This window comes from Phascolarctos cinereus, unplaced genomic scaffold (assembly GCF_003287225.1).
Source record: "Phascolarctos cinereus isolate Bilbo 61053 unplaced genomic scaffold, phaCin_HiC Scaffold_3;HRSCAF=262, whole genome shotgun sequence".
In the NCBI taxonomy this organism is placed as follows: Eukaryota; Metazoa; Chordata; class Mammalia; order Diprotodontia; family Phascolarctidae; genus Phascolarctos; species Phascolarctos cinereus.
In genome coordinates, this window is record NW_027555736.1 from 40,698,262 (window position 1) to 40,717,356 (window position 19,095).

The window sequence follows — 19,095 nt, forward strand, 5'->3', positions numbered from 1 at the left end:
AGTCACCGACCAAGGGTCTTTATTGGCAATAACAAACGAATACCTGAAGCCCAATAGAAATGCCTTCTCCAGAGCAGGGACAGTTTCCTACATTCTTTCAAATGAGGCATGCTGTGATCATCCAGTCCCTTCCCCCCACAACTAGCCACCCACCCTCTTCCTACCACACTAACTCTCTTACACATTAATTTCCCTTGCAACCAGAACACATATTCTTACTTCTACCCTTCTCACCTGCTGCAAGCTTTTTCTTCTTTAAATCTTCAAGGTCTCTCTGATAGGATTCAGCACATTCAGGAGTAACTCCATACAAGCCAACATCAGCAGAGCGAAGGGCAACAAGGGTGTGGCCCATGTCACCAGCATCCACTGCTTCATTAATAGCCAAGACTCCTAAGGCAACTGACACAAGCAGGAGGGATTAGGAGAGACTGTTTACACAAAGAATTCAAAAAAACATATAAAAGCACATCTAATGTGATACAGAATGAAAAAAAAAAACAGACCCAAAAGAATACGTATACTGACTACAACTACATAAGGTAAGACATCACACAGCAACCAAACTCTAGTCAATGGCAATGCTGGTACCAACTCGTTAAAATTAAAGCACGTAAACAAATTAGAAAAGGGTAATAAGTCTGAATAATAAGCTTTCTCCCAGTTACAATCACTCCATTATGTTTTTTTGCTTAACTGTTAGGGAATATGTGCTAATAATTTGTGTGCTGATTTAGGCTTGGTTGCCATGTGAAAAAATTATCAGTAAAAAAAGAAACACATTAAAGACAATCTAGATTTGTAAATTCATCTACATAATTGTTTTGATATATAATATATCCCACATACAATCAGTTCACACTAGAAATCAGCACAACCTCATTTCAGCATTCTCTTGAGAGTACTAAAGATAAACGAAAGCAAGAACAAAATCAGAAATTGATACATACATTTTTGTGCCTCTTCTGTATCTTTGTTCGCCTGCCAGATCCCACCCTGAATTTCATCCAGCCATAACACAGCTGATTCATCCTGAATTTCCTAAGAATTGGTAAAAATAGACCAACATTAAATACCCAAATGAGTGGCAAACTAAAAGTGCAGGTTTTAAATGACCATGTGTTTAAAGGCCCTTTCCAAAACAAAATAGAATGAAATTACTTTGGTGTGAAAGAAAAACATTAATTTAACATTGTATAATCTTGGCCAGTAGTTGTTGTTCAAGATAAGACTGAAAGCAGGTGATCAAAATACACAGGCACATAGTCTCCAAAAAACCCTCCTGTGATCACCAACTCCTCATGCAGCTGAGGCCGTCTTTTGTTCTCAAAGGCTCTACCAGCAAAGCACATGCTCTGGTAGGTTCTACCAAGTGAAAAAGTTCTAAAGACATTGCCAAGAACAGACTGCAGCTGCTGCTGAGGTCCAGACCAGCTGACTGCCACGAGGTTCCTCACCCCAGTGAGCTTGGACTGCCAAGTGACCAATCTTTGGCTCTCAGGCACTGGGAAATAAAAAACAATTTTCTGCCCTCTGTGGCTCCTTAGTACAGTGACAATAGTTAAATGAAGGAAAAAGGTGCTAAAAATCATGCATTTTAAAACTTTTCAAACACTGATTTTTTGGAGCTCTGAGATAAAGCTTCATGGAAAGACATCTCACAAGATCTCCTCAAAAGGCAAATGAGAAAGTTGGTTTCATATTGTACCCAAAAGCATCGACATACAGCATTCCCCAGAATTAAGGGGGGAAAGTCCAATGTCTATATACTACTCACACCTGTGTATCACGAATGTTCTTTTCAGGAGAGAGAGAGATTTGTAAGGTTTTGGCCATGGTACACACCCAATATTTACCTCTAAAATGAGGCCAACTGCATGTTACCAGACAAGAAATAACTATTTACTTATTTGGGAGTCATTTCAGAATAAACTGTGGCAACTCATATCATCAATTGATGACAGAATCCAGCCTCACTTACTAGCTGTGTAACCCTGGAAAAGTCACTTAACTTCTGTTAAGGAAATGGCAAATCACTCCAGTGTCTTTGCAAGAAAACCCCATGGATAGTATAGTCCATGGAGTCATGAAGAGTCGGACAGACTGGACAAGACAAGAGGAAACCACGAAGGATTTTTGGGCAGCTAGGTGGCACAGTGGATAGAGTGCTGGGCCTGAAGTCAGGAAGACATCTTCCTGACTTCAAATCTGACTTCAGAAACTCACTGGCTATGTGACCCTGGGCAAGTCACTTAACCCTTTTTGCCTCAGTTTCTCATCTGTAAAATGAGCTGGAGAAAGAAATGGCAAACCACTCCAGTATCTCTGCCAAGAAAACCACAAATAGGGTCATGAAGTGTCAGATGCGACTGAAAAACAACTGGAAAAAAAAAAAGAATAGGGAAATAGCATTACCAAAACACAGACGTGAGAAAGTAAAATACACATCCAGAAGACCAAAAAAGCAGTTTGGCAGAACTGAGCGGTTCCCATTGAGAAAAAGGGGGAAGTAAGGTCTACAGCAAGGGTTCTGAAACTTTTTTTGTGTCATGGCCCCTTCTGGCAGTCTGCTGAAGCTGATGGACCCCTTCTTAGAATATTTTTAAGTGCATATAACAACATACAAGCATCACAATGGGAACCAATTTATATTAAAACAAAGTTACCAAATATATTTTAAAACTATTAACAGACCCCAGGTAAGAATCCTTGGCTAAGCATTCCTAACACAAGGCTCCACACATTATCCTGTTTTAGTTGCCATTTGCCTGGATTCTAATTTTTCATTATCACTGGAAGTGTCAATACTGTGCACAGACCTATGGAATTCATGTAAACATGTATACAACAGAATTGGAAATAACTAAGTTCGTGCTGTGTACAGATTGGTAAGACGATGTAGTTATGCGCACATGATAAGTACTTCTGGAAACTGGATCACCCTCATCTGCAGATGGGTTGTTTATCTGACGTTCTCTTTCGTAATTAGTGTTGTGTTTACTACTTGTGATCATGTGCTTGTTCCTGACATTGAGGAAGAGTTTAGTTTAGTGTGCACTTTATTACCTGAACTCAGGATTAGACAGCAACTGATTCTAATTGTACCTAAAGTTGACCCCAAATGGTAGTACCTAATTCTGTTTAAAGAATATTGGAATGAAGCTCATTGCATTGTTGCATTTGTTTTTTAATCTGTTAAAAGAATATTAATAAAAACCCTCTTTCTAGCAAATTTTTTAAAAAAAGATTCCTTGCTAAGGTAGTTTAGGGGAAGTCTGTGAAGGGCTTGAATGCCAGGTTACAGAGTTCAGAATTTATTCTACAGACAAGGAGCTTCTGAAGATATTTCTGAGAAGAGTAGGGATAAATTGGGGTGGGAGGACCTGGACCCAAAAGGCAAAGGCCATGTCTCTGGAAGTACCCCTAATCCCAGCAAATCCCCCCCGCCCCAGTGAGAAAATTTCCCTGTTGCAGACACACACAGATCTGACCCTATTATTCCTCTGATATCAGTAAAGACACAGGGGTGCTTGCCCAAGGACTCTGTCTCTGGCACCTAGAACAGAACTATCTTGTCCCTTCTCCCTCAATATCTGGTATCAACAGAGCTTTCTCTGTGGACTCCCTGAATTTTCCCAGACATTCCAGCAGTCCAGCACCCAGACTACTTGCATATACTGACCACTCCCTGATCTCTTCCCAGATCATCTAACTAGCATACTTGGCAGGCCTTTCTCTGTCCCTTTTCCATATAAACATTAGCATCATCCTCATTAAGTTGTAAGTTCCCTGAGGAACTTCACTGGCTTCTACTGACATCACAATAAACTTTGCCACTTGACTGGAAGACGGTTTGAGTGTGTGAATTCATCCCAGGTGACACCACCCTGTACCGGGACATTCTGGGCGCCCCAGCATCCCTACACTGTGTCAGCACACCTAAAGCGCATCAGGGACATGATAAAAACATTTTAGTAGATTTATCTGACAACACGGATTTTACAAAGTGGACTGACGGAAAAAGACTAAAGGGAGGAAACTAAGAGGCTATTTTAACTGTCCAAATGTGAAAGGATACGGGCACAAGGAGACTAATAACAGTGGATATATGGCTCAAATCTCTATTTATAGCCAGTCTTTCGCTACATTCTAACACAATATATTGCAAAAAATAGTGATTACTCACTATTTTCCCAAAAGGCAAGATTTTCTCACCTGTACACTTTTGCTCTATTTCCCCCTCCACCTGGAATGTCTTCTCCTAAATTACCAAATACAAAATGTTCTCAGTCCTTCAGAGACCATCACTAAGTCATCTTCCTGCAGAAGCACATTCTAAGCACCCAAAGAACTTAGAACCTCTCCCCCGCAGAGCCTGCCCCTACCCAACAGTGCTGAGTTTGTGTTTCTTCTCCTATCTCTAGTGATCTGTGTACTCTTCAAGCTTCCTGATGTACACATGCCCTTAAAGTCCCTGCCAGAGTTCCTTCCACGTGGATAAGGCTGTGTTTGCCTGACGCACAGAAGTCACCTGAATAACAGGCATTCAAAAAGGACGTGACTTTAAAAGATGCAGCGCAATGAGAGCGTACAGAAGCAGTGTGCGGTCAGAAGATGTGGGCTTGAACAGGAGCTTTCCCTGCTAAAATACTGCCTGGATGACTTTGGGCAAGGTACGATCTCTGTGGTGCCCATCTCCTCACCTGCAGGGGGTGAGGGGAAGACACTAAATGATCTCTAAAGTCCTTTTCGCCTGAAATGAGGCCAGATTTGTAAAGCGCTTGGCACTAGGTGCCTGGCACCAAATAGGACATTCTCTCTCCTACACTCCCCACTCCAAAATGATGACTCCATGCTTAGCTTCAGTGTCATAGCATAACCAACCAATGGGAAGGGTGGAAATTGGAAGAAAAAAAAAGAATAAGAAGTTAAAACAAGAACAGTCTTTCTTGCCCAAACTCAGGAAACTAAGACATTTAATTCTCTGAAACCTGACTCAGCGATGCCCACTTCTTGTGTCTGATTGACAGGAATGGCTCCCCTACTGCTGCCTGCCCCAGCTGTTCTCTGGCAGGGCTTTTAAACTTCGGTAAGTTTAAAAATTGATGTTTTCTTCAGTCAAAATCTGCCTTTCTGAAACCTTCCATTCATTGTTCCTATTTCTGTCCCTTGGGATCAAGGAGAACAAGTATTTACTCTTCTTCCACAAAGCACTTGATAGCTATTATATCCCTTCCCATGCTTACACTTCTCTAAGCTAAAGATTTCCATTAACTTCAATTTAGCCTCCAATAGCATAATTTCCATGTATCTCTCTTGCTATTGAAGTCTGCCAAAGAAAAACTTGAAAATAAAGAACGCTTGGGAAGCAGTGATTATCATAAGTTAGCATGATTTCAACCAGTACAGACTCTGATGGAGTAAACTTACTAACCCTAACCTTACTTCCCGGGTTAAATGATATATCAGAGGAGAATTACTGACACAGTGCATTAGGTTTTCAGTGACACACATGACAAAGCTCCCCTAACACCCTTAGAGATAGGATGGAGAGGCATTGGCTGTTTAAGCCATAGCTGTAAAGTGAATTCAAAAATGGTGAAAACCCTGGATCCAAAGTATCAATTAAGCAAATAGCATCAGCTTGGTGGGTTTCCAGTAGGATGCCACAAGACTCGATCACTCTTTGTATAGTGAAGGGTTAAGGCATAAAGGCCATATTTAACAAACCTACAAATAACAGGAAGCTAAAAGGGATAGCTAACAGTGGATGAAAAACTCATGATCCAAAAACCTTCTCCATCAGAAACTATTTTTATCCCAGCACTTAGCATAGTACTGTACACATAGTGAACACTTAAGAAATGTTTTTTCATTCATTCATTCATTCATCAGACAGAATATGGAGCCAAATATATGAAGACGAAATTTAAGGAGGATAAATGTAAAGTCCTATATTTGGAATTTAAATAATCAAATGCACAATTTGGGATGTAGAAGATATGACTGAGCAATGACTCGTGGAGAGAAAAAAACTGGGACTTTAGTATATTGAAAGCTTAATAAGTCTATAATATAAACAGGCAGCTAAAAAACTAATGCAATCTTAGAATGGAGTGATCTGAAGAATGGTATTCAGCACCAGAGAGGTGCCAGTCTGATTCCATTAGCCCTGTCTTTACCCCTGGTTAGGTCACATTTTGAGTATTGTGTTAAGTTCTAGATAGCAAATTTTCAGAAGGACACTGACAAATTAGAAAATGTCCAGAGGAAGAAGACCAGGATGGTGGTAGACTAGAAAGCATGCCCCACCAAAATGACTTGAAGAAGCTGAGGTTTCTTAGTTCAATTTAACCAAAACTCATTAAATACCCTACTATGTGACAGACACTTGAAGAGAAGAGAGGATGACATATGGTAAGGCTGTTATATGGAAGAGAAATCAGACTTGTTCTGCTTGACCCCAGAGGTTAGAGTTTGAACCACTGGAGAGAAGTAACAGAAACAGATTCATTTTCTCAGTTCTAATAGTATGTTCAATGATAGGAAAAAAAACCTAATTCTCAACCATCTCAAATTAACTCTAAGAACTATTAAGTGTGATTAGTACTTAGAAGCACATGAACTAGAGCAATGAATGATACCCTGAATAAGGAAGTCTTCATCCAATAATACTTATTAAGCATCTACATAAATGTATATGTATAAAAACTGTGCTAGATATGTGCTGATACATTAAATTCATCATTAGGCCAAAGAATGAGAATGAATTGGAGGACAAGAGTAAAAGAAGATAAAAAGGAGGGGAAAGGGGGCAGGTGTAAAGGAATGCCCAAGAAGAATGAAAGAAAATGGTCAAGAAAGGGCAAAGGATAAGAGAGAAAAATGTGTGGGTGTGTGCACATGCGGGCTTATGTGTTTATACAACATTCAAACCTTGAGAAGGGAACAATTCAACCTATCTACCTTCTTTCACTCTTTATCCCCAATCATTTCCTTCTTCCTACACTACAGCGTAGAAAATATTTGTGCATGTATATGTTGAATTTCCTGTCTGTCCCTCTAAAGCCCACCAAAAGACACTCTCCTCCAGAAAGTCATCCTGAGAACTCACAGCATTCTAATTTGCATCTTTCTAACTCACTGTTACAACATTTGCACTGAACAACAACGCATTGTTGCAGAGTCATTTCAGTTTTATCAGACTCTTTTTGTGACTCTATTTGGGGTTTTCTTTGCAACGATACTGGAGTGGTTTGTCATTTCCTTCTCCAGCTCATTTTACAGATGAAGAAACTGAGGCAAACAGGTTAAGTGACTTGCCCAGGGTCACATGGCTAGTCAGTGTCTCTGGCCAGAACTGACTCAGGTCTTCCTGACTCCAGGCCTGGCATTGTATCCACTAAGCCACCTCGCTGCTCTTTTCATGCATTAATCATATATTAAATCTTACCGTTATTTGTGCATGTAACTTACTTGCTTACTGAACTATGTGAATCACACAAGAGCAAGGATGATATCTTTGCTAAGCTTTGTGACCTCCCCCTGCAGCTAGCACAGTGTTTTGTACCCTAGGAGGAGCTTAATAAAGGTTAGACTGAATGACTCACGCAGGATTTTTCCTGCCATTAAGCCTACATTGGCCTATTTGCTTGTTTTCTAGATTTGGAAAGGTTCCACAGACAAATCTCTTCTTATTGAAAAGTTTCTGGAAGTGTTTCTCTTCTTGGCTATTCCTATCCTTAATCTAGTGATTACTGGGTCTGTTTAGTTTTGTTCTGACTGACGGGAAGTGGGGACAAAGGGAGTTCAGTTAACTAAAAAGATAAATGACAGCTATAAAATGTGTTTCTTGGTAGACCAATGGTATTCTTGCTTGCACATTAAGACTAACACCCAATAGCCATCAGCAATTTGCTTTAATAACTACCAGAGAGATCAGAACTTCAGTAAGTTCCAGTTAAGATCCTTTTTGTGGCTAAATTTGGTAACTGACTCTGATTTCTAAAACTACTCCCAATATGACTAAGAGGGGTTCAGAGCTTAAGCTCATATCTAAAAAAGGCAATTCAACCTCATCTATAATAGTCATCCAGCTAAGTCTGGTGTTTGCCACTATTTCTTTATCCTATTTTATGAACTTTTGAAAAAGTTCATTATTTCACAGATTTAGAGGAAGTGATACTGCCACTAGAAGTTTTACTTCATTTGGACCAAATAAAAGAGGATATCTTCTAAACTTAGACAAACTAATGCTGGAGAGGGATGCTTGTTCAGATCTGAGCTGGATTGGGTATCTCTGAGGTCCCTTCCAACTATGAAATTCTAGGATTCTGTGAGTGGGGGGAATTACTCCCTGAATCTCCTGAGTTTCAGAATGCTGAGAATAGAATTCAATCTCCTTCTGGTCAGAGACCTAGAGTTCCACAGAGAAGCTTTCTGGTAGCCAAAATATACAACTACACATTTGCCCAGAAAGCAGCAACATGGGGGAAACAGAACTGAACTGGACATGTAACTTCTAGTTCTTATTTCCTCGCAACACCACTTACTCTCAAATAGGCGACTTGGCTCTCATAATTCTACTGCTAATTTATAAAACAGAGACTGTAAATCAATCCTATTCCTAAGTATTAGTAATAATATTTGCATATACCGAGAGTTTTTTAGAAAGACATTCTGAAAATCAATGTTAAGAATGCAAATTTCCAGTGTTTAGATATCATTTTCTAACTCAAGGTATACTATACGGAAAGTACACGATAATGCTAATTTGGACTACCCACTTTTCAAGAGTAAAAGAAGAGTCTGTATTTTTTTAATTAAATTTTGTTTTTTCAATTAATGAAAAAATGTCTCTTTTCTGTCTCCACCCCCTCCTCCACCTTCAGAAAGACAAAACCTTTATATTAACGTGTCATCAGGCAAAACAAGTTCTAGTATTGGCCATACCCCCCAAAAAGTGTCAATGTGACCCCAAGTCCATTCACTCTGTCAGGAGTGGGCAGTCTGTTTCATCATGAGGCCTTTGGGTCTATAGTTGTCATCGTGTAGATCAGATATGGTGCTGGCTGCTAAATCTTTTGTGATCCTGACTGTGGCAAACTCAGCACATGAATTCTTTCTTTCTCACTGCTTGAAGTATTTTTTTCTCTGACCTAAAAGCTCTAGATTTTGGCTATAACGTTCCTGAGAGTTTTCATTTGAGGGTTTTTTTCAGGTGGTAACTGAGAGATTCTTTCTGGTTCAAAGAGATATGACAAGTTTTCTTTTTACAATTTCTTCAAATACTATGTCTAGACCCTTTTTTCGGTCATGACTTTCAGATAATCCAACGATTTTTAAATACTCTCTCCTTAATCTATTTGTCAGTTGTTTTTGATATGAGATAACCTCACATTTTCTCCTATTTTTTTTCAGTGTTTTTACTTTGTTTTAATATTTCTTGTTTTGTTTTTTTTTCCCATGGAATCATTAACTTCAATTTGGTCTATGCTGCTTGTTGCTCGGGTAAGGTTTTATACTTGGGAAGACAAGGGCTACATTTCATATATTTTTTAATTTCCACAAAGCCTTGCCAGTCTAGGAAGTTGGTGGGTATTTGTTACTGAATTCAACATAAACATTTATTAATAAGCACTTCACATGTGACAAGGCATTCAGCTAACCACTAAATAAACAGCCAAACATGCCCACTTCCAGTCGTGTACTAACACAGCCAAAGTTCTGTGACTCACAAAAGCCCTCAGACCATTATCTCACCTGAGCCTTTTCCCGCTTTGCTCTAATCAGTGTATCTTGGTAATGCTGGGCAACTTGAGTGTGCACTCCCTCCAGTTTCACTGAAGGAAGCTGCAAGGCTTTCAGGGTCTTTCTGGCATCTCCTTCATCCAGTGCTTCATTAATTAAGCCGATTGCTAAAATTCCTAAAAAGGAAGTAATGAGACATCAATGAAAAAGGAAAGAAATTATGAATAGGCCCAATTCTGACTAACCTAGGTTCCATTTCAGAATGGACCACAGGCCAAGCTGTAAGATTTCCTCCATATAAAAGCAGCATTCACAAAAATAAACCAATCAAAACTGAAACTTCAGTTTTTATCAAAGTTACTAAATTACAACATTTGTAATTCCTTTTATATGTTTCTTGGTTTATTTAATCTAAATTAAATTATACTTGATCCCACTGTTATGAAAAGCAATTGGGAATTATGCTGAATGACTAAAATGTGACTCAAAGATAATACAGTTGGACTTATCTCCCCAGAATCACAGACTGAGAGCTGGAAGGGCCACAGAAGAACCTTCTAGCCCAATCCCCTCATTTTACAGATGAATAAACTGAGACTTGGAGAGATTAAGTGAAGACAAATCCATATCCAAAGCTCTTGCCACTACACAACAGTCATTTATTTCCAAAGGCACTTTAGAATACAGAAGATGCAATGTATTCTTTCAACTATTTCTGTGCCCAGCAAAAAACATAACTTTTTAAAAGCCTGAACAAATCTGCAGATCAAATAACACCACCAAATAAAAAAGATGAATCCTCATCGTGTTTCTTTTTCTTTATTCCAAGAAGTTTTTGAATGTGTGATGAATTTCTATCCTATTTCAGAATCTTTCTTTAGTATCACACACTTCAAAATTAAATTCCTTTAAAAATCATAATAAGCTGAAAGGGAGCACAAAACTACTTCCTCTTTCTCAGGCAAACAGTACCACTAAGACACTTCCATGTCCCCCTCTTCAGTCACCTCAGGGGAGATGAAGGGAGTGCAAGGGGGAATGAAAGAGGAGAGGGGAGGGGAGGAGAGGAGAGGAAGGAGACAGGAAGAAGAGAGAGAGAGAGGGAGAGAGAGATTGATTCTTGAGTTTTATCTCCTATTCATTTTTCAGCAAAAACCTTTCCAAAAACAGGACTTGAGGATAATTCTGTAATAGCACCAGCACTTTCTGATTTGGGAGGACACTAGCACACTTACGCTCATTTTCCTCTTGCACCATCATGTTCACAAGGTCCACAGAAGCCTGAATGTCATTCCATGTAATAAACTCATTATTCTCTGCATGTGCCTGGGCTTTCAGCTTCATCAGTTCATCAATATACCTGTTGCCGAAATGAAATAGAAGGTAAGTCCCAGTATAAGTAGAAGCAAGACCTCAGAACTAACATGGAAAAGACAATAAAGAGAATGGGGACAAAGATCTATGAAGGATAAGAGCTCATTAATTAAGGCTGGCATTTCAAAACAACAAATGTGAAACTAAGCACATTCTTTTTAAAGAGCTCTCTGGGACCTGGAAAAATGTGTAAGAATGTAAAGTAAGCTATACAGCAGATCAAATGCCAAAATACAACAGTACAAGTTCCCCAGAAGACAAAACAGCAGGACCAAAAGCCCCATTAAGCAACTAACTCCTCTGAGAAGGGGAAAAGAGGCAATCCATAACTTACAATGTCTCCAAATAATACTGAACAGGAGTTATATAAAAAGGAGCTAACAAATGAAGGCTTTTCTTTTGTAATTGCCCCATCCTTTGTTTGGTTAAAAATATATCTATTCAGAACTATGAATAGTAAGTAATCTGCTCCTCTTCTAATATTTTTGTTATGATCTTTAATAATTAGGTCATTAGTGTGGAATTCTATGTAAAATCACAATGGAAGCTTGATCTCTGCCAGTCTGCTCTCCAGTTCCCTCAGTAGTTCTCATGATAGAAGGGGCTCTTTCTAAGTAACTGGTGTGTCTGGGTTAATCAAACACTGGGATACTGAGGATATTATTTCTGATTCTCCTTTGCCTCATCTGTTCCACTAACCCACTTCTCTCTCTTTTTAGCCAACACCAGACAGAGTGATGACAGCTAGGTCACATGTAGTTAGAGGTCTGGAAGTACTATTCTCCCTTCATTCCTTCTTCTGTCATTATCTCCCTTGATATTTTAGATCTTGTTTCCGAACCAGACCACACACTTCACAACAACAGGTAGGAGATGTCTCCTTAACCAAAGGAGGGACAGAGACAATTACAAAAGAGAAAATAGATTCTGATTACAAAAAACTGGAAACCTTCTGCACAAACAAATCTAAGCTACAAAGGGAAGAGGTAGAATGAGGAAAAAAAAATTTTTATCAAAAGATTTGTATTATATTTCTCTAAAAAGGGTTTGGTATGCAAGCTATATATGTACATATGTGTGTAGTACAGGTGTCTATTTGTCTATGTCTATGGAAGACCAAAAGTCATTTCCTGATAAGTGATCAAAAGCTATGAACAAACAGCTCTCAAAAAGAACTGCAAACTATGAACCATGAGAGACTCCTCCAAATCATTAATAATGAGAGAAATCGAAATAAGAAGCAAAGTGGCAAAAAAGGCAATAATCAATGTTGGAAGGGCCATGGGAAGATAGGTACACTAGTGCTGGCAGAGCTGTGATCTGCTCCAATCATTTTGGAAAGTAATTTGGAATTATGCAAATAAAGTGATTAAATGTCCACACCCTCTGATCTAGATTACATTACAAGGCATATACCCCAAGGAGATCACAGACTTAAAAAGCCCAAATTCACCAAAATATTTAAAGTAGCACTTTTTGTGAGGGCAAAGAACTAGAAACAATTACTTGGGAACCGTCTAAACAAACTGTGGTATATGAATATAATAAAAATATTGCTGTGCTGTTAGAAATAACAAATATGAGGAATACAAAGAAGCATGGAAAGATTTACATGAAATGATGTAAGGTGAAGCAGTCAAGAAAACAATATATAAACAATGACTACAATAATGTAAAAGGAAAGAACCACAAAATAATTAAAAGTGAATGCTGCAAATTAAAAAGAAAAACATGTTCTTTGGCCTCAAAGAAGAGATATGAGAAAACATATCCCACTACTCCTTTGCAGAGCTGAGAGGTCCACAGGTGTGAAACATGGCATGTACTTTCAGATTTCTTTTTCTGTATTGAGCTGTTTGCTAATTTTTTTTCCTTTTTTTTCATTGAGACATATTCTTTGTTACACGGGATGGCTCTTTGGGAGAAGGAAGGGGAATCGACATATGGGGAAATTCAGAAGATTTAAAAATAAAAGATGTCAATACAAAACTCATTAAAGAAAGACAAGGGAGAATATTTACAACAAATTTCTAAATTTCTTCCTTCTTTGGTCACTCACCTCTGGGAATTTTCTTCTTCAATGTTAGTAAGGCCCGTAACTGAACTGCTCAGCTGTTTCCAGACAGTATTTCTATCTCCTGATTCCAAAGCCCTATTGATTAAGGCCACTGATGACAACATCTCAACTGCAACTGAGAGTTCAGGATGGGTGAGGTTATGCTAAACAAAACAAAGAGACAGAAGGAAAGAGAGAGGGGGAAAACAGCTGTGAGAAATATCATCTATTATCAAGGGAGGGAAGTATTTCAGCAGAACCAACATGGAAGTCGTTTGTTACTTGGAAAGAACATGCTGTCTAGCTATGCTGAGGAATAACAGTGAATTAGCCGAACGATTCTGAAGACCATTCTATGCTATGTTCCTCACAAACTGCACAGATTCAGTTACTTACATCAGGGCTCTGCTGCTGCAGAGTAGCCAGCTCCTTCTGGTAAAGTTCAGCAGCAAAAGGATAGACCTGAGGTAACTGGGCCTCCGGATTCATCAACTCCGACACAGTCTTCTCAGCAATACCCCTTCGGATTGCAGCATTAATTGAAGTCACTGCTGCCAACCCTGGGAAATGAACAAGAGATGAGAAAAGCAAGACTTGCAACCTTAAATACCCAATTTTGGTTAGAGAACGTTCAGGCCATTTGCTCCCCTTTCTCCCTCTTCATCTCAATTACTCAGACATTCCCCACTATCTCCTCCTCCACTCCAATCTCAAACGAAGAAGTGGCCCGTCTTGGCAAGACTAAACCCTTCTACATGTACCCCAGATTTCATCCCACCCTGTCTTCTCCAGCTCCCTCTCTCCTATGCAATCTCTCCCTAGGTAGTGGCCCATTCCCAGCTGCCTAGGAACAAGGGCATGCCTCTCCCATCATTGAAAAAAAAAACACCACCTATCCTCAAGTCTCATCCTCCCTTCTTCATCCTCTTTACCTTTCTTTATCTCTTCTTTACCCCTTTCTCTCCTCTCTCTCTCTCTCTCTTTTCATTCCTTCCCTCTTAAAAGAAGGGATAAACAGATGGACACTACAAGGCAGAATTAAAGAGCAAACTCATAGTCACTATAAAGACAGAGAGATGAGAGATGGAGTATCATATAAGGAAAAGAGAAAAGGACAATTTGGCTTTATCACAGAGTGCAGGAGAGGAAGAAATGTCTAATGATGCCAAGAAAGATAGGTTGCAGTTAGCATGGCTTCAAAAGTTAAAGAGAGGAGTTAATAAATTGTCCTAGAAGAGATCTATAGATCCAGTGCTAATTTTTCTCCTGAGCCCGAGTCCTGCTATTCCAGTTGTCTTTTGGACATTTTAACCTGCCCCATAGACATCTCAAACTCAGACAAGTCCACAACAGAATTCGTTATCTTTCACACTTAACCTTCTCCTCTTCTGAATTTCTGCATTACTATCAAGGGCATCATCTTCAGACCCCCGAATGCTAATCCTCTACCTCTCAGTCACCCCCTCCATACAATCTGCTGCCAAACCTTGGCATTCCTCCCACCCTTGCAGCATTGCCTCTTTATGTTTCCTCCCTACTCACAACACTACTCTAGTTCAAGTCATCATCACTTCTCACATGCATATCATGTGAGCCTTCTACTGGGTCTTCAGGCCACAAAGTTCTCCCCATTCCAATTTATCTTCCACTGGGTGGCCAAAGTGATTTTTCTAAAGTCAAATCCCCACCCTCCCAGCCCCAAAAAAAACCCCCAATGGCTCCCTATTACCTCTAGAATCAAGTAGAAAGTCCTCTGTATTACAGACTGCATTACATGTAAAACCCTTCACAACCAGGGCCCTCACTAACTTGCCAGTCTTCATATACTTTCCTCTCCTTCACATAGGCTACAGCCTCACTACACAGGCCTGCATGCTGTTCTTCAGACATCCCGCTTCCAATCCTGGGGCCTCTGCATTAGCTGTCGCCCTCCTCACCTCTGCCTCACAGACTCCTGAGCTTCCTTCAAGACTCAGCTGAGGCACTGCCTTCTAGAAAGGCCTTCCCTTATTCGGTATCTATTTTGTATGTACATGTTGGCTCCACCGTTAGAATGTGACTCTCCAAGGAAAACGGCTAATTTTGCCACTCTACGTATCCCCACAGTTTTGTACTGAGTAGGGACTTAATATATGCTTACCAACTGTCTAAAGTCAATCGATAAAATGAGCTGATAAACTGGAGCAGCTCTTTAACTGTTAATGCTTGGCTTTCTAATAGGTCTCCCTATGACCACTCTTTTCACCCTCTAATCTACTATCCCCATCACTACATTAATATTCCTAAAATACCACTTCCATTCTCTTGCTCAAAATATTCAACATAATACATCCCTTGATAGTTGTATAATGTTTTGTGCTTTTAAAAAGCATCTTTAAATAAGAATTTGAGCCCAAATCACTCCCTTACTTTACTAACTTAAAAAACTCCCTATTGTCTGTAAGACAAAATACAAACCACTCAGTCTGGCACTTAAGGCCCTCTGTCATCTGACTCAAAGTTACCTTTCTCAGGCTTATGTCACATTAGCTCTCTTCATGTGGTATACAATTCAGCCACACTGGACCACTAGCTATTTACCCCACTTAACATTCCATTTCCTGTTTCTTCATTTGCACAAATTATCCCCCATGTGTAAATATACTCCTCCTTCTGGCATAACTCTCAAAATCCTCATCTTCCTTCTAGCTCAGCTAGAGACATATCTTCTCCACAATAACCAAGTTTAATGATACCTCTCTCTCCTCAAAATACTTTCCATTTGCTTCTTTACTCAAAAGAATGTAAGATCACTGAGGGCAGGGACTAATTTGTTCTTGTCTTTGTTTTCCCGGTGCCTGGCATGCGCTCGACACATAGTAGGTGCATAAGAACCATTTGTTATATTGAAGAGATTGCCTTCATCTCATTCCAGCATACTCTCCAGCTCTAGGAATATTTCTAGGGCCCCTGAAGTACATCCAGTGGTTTTATGGCATGTGCCACCTGACTCTAGCACCTCGTGGGGCTAGACTGACCTGGAATTGTCCTGTGGCATTTTGCTGCAACACTTTGTCTCCCTATCCCCAGCTCCCCTTTACCAACACCTAAATGAAGGCACCTACTTCTCTGATATTGCAGGGCAGCACGGTTAGCAGCATCCACTCCAGCCTGCAGGTCCTCCTTCTGCAATGGACCAATCACTCCACTCTGAAGGAAGCAAATTAACATTCATATAAGTCTTCCATGACCCTGTATTCTCAGTATGAGTCCACAAAGATACAACAGTCAAAGACAATGACAGTAACTGAACATTTCAGTCTACTCTTGAATAAGACGACCTGAACAGTAAAAATGGAGTTATCTAAAGCTTTTGAGGGTTAATTCCTAGGATAAAATTCAACCTAAGTTTCTTTTAGGGTCTTTTCCCAACCAAATGATCCAGTTACCCAAAAACTAGGACTTCAAAAAATTTAACACATGAATTAAACAGGAACTTTCTCAATCCGTAACCGTATGTTTCACAAACACACAGTTACATGCACAATTCCCTGATACACAGAAAAAATGCTGGGCCTGGAGTCAGAAGCCCTGGGTTCAAATCCTGCCTTTGTCACATACTACCAGTGTGACAGTCACCTGTCTAAGCCTTGGCTTCCTAACCTCAACAGATGAGGAGGTTAGCCTAAATGCTTCAAAGGTCACTTCTGGCCCTAAGAACTTTTACACACCCTGTAGCCACACATATGGATAAGGGGGAAAGCCTGAAAATTGGGCCCCTTAAAAATGTTGAAGGGATAGTGAAGGATTCAAACTCGCCAGTGCTAACAGATTCTTTACCTGCTTCTTCTGCTGCTTCTCATTCAGAAGCTGCTTGAAGTACCAATCACAGTTGTCCTGCTGCAGTGCTCGGAGGCCCAGAGCTGGGGCCACCAGTGCCTGGTATAAGGCCAATGGGTCTCCCTGTTCTAAAGCCAGGTCCACGTTGGCTAATGAAGAATACGCTGGAAGAGAGAAGAAAAAGAGGTGACCACTTACTCAATCATCTCCATGACAGATGATACTAGCCTAAGATCCCAGAAATTTAGTCCATACACCATCTCACTCTACTGTAATATAAAATGGGGGGTACACATCCTCAGGAAAACTTGATAGAAAAAATACTAAGCTAGCAGTCAGAAGATATGCCTTCTAGATTGCCATTTTCTGTGACCATGAACAAAAAAAAATCGCTACCCATTGCCTCAGATTCTCTATTTTCAAAATGAGGCTATACCTGCCCATGCCCAGTACAAAGGACTAAGATGAGAATTAAAATAAGTGTATGTGTGTGTATATTATATCACCATATTCTTAGCCAACAGGTTATATATAAATCCAAGGTATTTACAAAACACTGCTACGGATGTTCAGTTCAACTATTCAGCAAATATTTAAATACAAAGCACTGAACTAGGCATGAGGGTTTTATAATAATAACATTAGTTATCTTCCTCCAACTTTCTACTTCAAACTCCTACAGGAAACATACAGGAGAAAGGAAAGAACACTGAGAATCAGGGAAGACTTCACAGCAGTGGACTTAAGAAGAATGAGGTTTGGCCTGCAGGAAAGGAGTTTTTCTAAGTGGGGAGCAGCACTAGGCAGCAGTGAGCATGGTACCCTGGCAGGGAAGATAAGGAGGTGGGCCTGAATAAAGTGGAGTTTCTGTGAAGGTGTGATGAAGGAATAGTAATGACAGGACCAGGTGACAAACAGCTTTCAAGCCAAACCAAGGCATCTGGATAGGAGAGGTGTTCTTAAGGAGAGCAATGACATTACTGAAGTCTAAAGTGCCTACGAAAAACTAACTTCGTAATGGCATATAAGGAAAATTAGAGGAGTGAGAGATGGGAAGCCAACAGGCCAGTCAGGAAGCTACTGCAGCCATGTGGTGTGAGGTTGGGAGGCCTGAATGAGAGTGGGAAAGAAAGAGAGAGGAAAAGGAAGAGGGACAGAGACCAATACAAGACATTAAGAAAATAAGGCCTCCTGGGCAGAAAAGAAGTAGAAGACATAGAACCAATTAATCCCTTTCTACCACCAAACCAGGAAGGAGTCAAAGTGATATACTTACTATTGACTTTATTTATATTTCCCTGAATTTCCGCCTGAGTCAACAACTCCTCATAAACATCCCTCTCTCTTTCAGAGTCTTCCGTCTGAGGATGAGACAAAGTAAAATCAGCCCAGGTTCTTCCCTACTTGGCTACATAGTACCATTGCCCCTCTTGGGGCTATAAATAAGGCTTACACTTGTGCCTAGATTTTATACAGCTCTAAAAATAACTACATAGATTTGATTTTTCAAGTACAAAAGTACTTATGCTGAGAAAAACATCATTTTTAAAACTCTACCAAGAGCACCCAGAAGAAATGAAACACAAAGATGAAACCCATTTATAATAAACACATGGAATTAAAAAGAGTAGTCTATAACCAACTACATATTTAAAATGACTTATTAGAAATAAGAGAGTAGAGGAGTCTTGTAGGAACAAGCTCAGAGGAAAGCTTAGCCATTCTATCCTCCACTAGCCCATCAGCACGCCGTTGGTGAGAAGGTGACCCTGAGCAACAAAGGGCACAAAACGTGCAAGGTGGGGACATCTCCTCTCCTGCACCCTGGGTATAGAGAAGTGAGCACAAGGCTAACCCCATCTGCCTCCTTCTGCCCGCTGACAGCAGCCCACCACCAGCAGGAAAGGCTCTGGTGGCAGCACCTTTCACACCTGTGCTGGGAGTCACTAATCCTTGCTGTAGGAGAGCACATATGAGGAAAATTATAGAACTGGAATTAGCTTCATTCTGTCGTGATCTAGAAAGTGTTCCACAAAGTTGAAGTTTCAAATTACAGACTCCCAACATGGAGAGTAAATACAAAACTCCTAACTGAG

At 40.0% G+C, this 19,095-nt stretch overlaps 1 protein-coding gene across 1 annotated transcript in view; it reads right to left on the reverse strand.

Annotated features, from left to right (window-relative positions):
- Positions 1 to 19,095, reverse strand: part of IQGAP1 (IQ motif containing GTPase activating protein 1) — a 113,568-nt gene that overhangs the window by 38,447 nt on the left and 56,026 nt on the right. The window contains exons 9-17 of the mRNA XM_020994730.2: positions 18,276 to 18,360; positions 17,000 to 17,163; positions 16,285 to 16,369; positions 13,577 to 13,740; positions 13,184 to 13,344; positions 10,986 to 11,110; positions 9,763 to 9,926; positions 951 to 1,041; positions 235 to 402 (exon numbers count right to left, since the gene is read on the reverse strand). Coding sequence (XP_020850389.1) covers positions 235 to 402; positions 951 to 1,041; positions 9,763 to 9,926; positions 10,986 to 11,110; positions 13,184 to 13,344; positions 13,577 to 13,740; positions 16,285 to 16,369; positions 17,000 to 17,163; positions 18,276 to 18,360 — 1,207 coding nt within the window. The remainder of the gene's footprint in view (positions 1 to 234; positions 403 to 950; positions 1,042 to 9,762; positions 9,927 to 10,985; positions 11,111 to 13,183; positions 13,345 to 13,576; positions 13,741 to 16,284; positions 16,370 to 16,999; positions 17,164 to 18,275; positions 18,361 to 19,095) is intronic.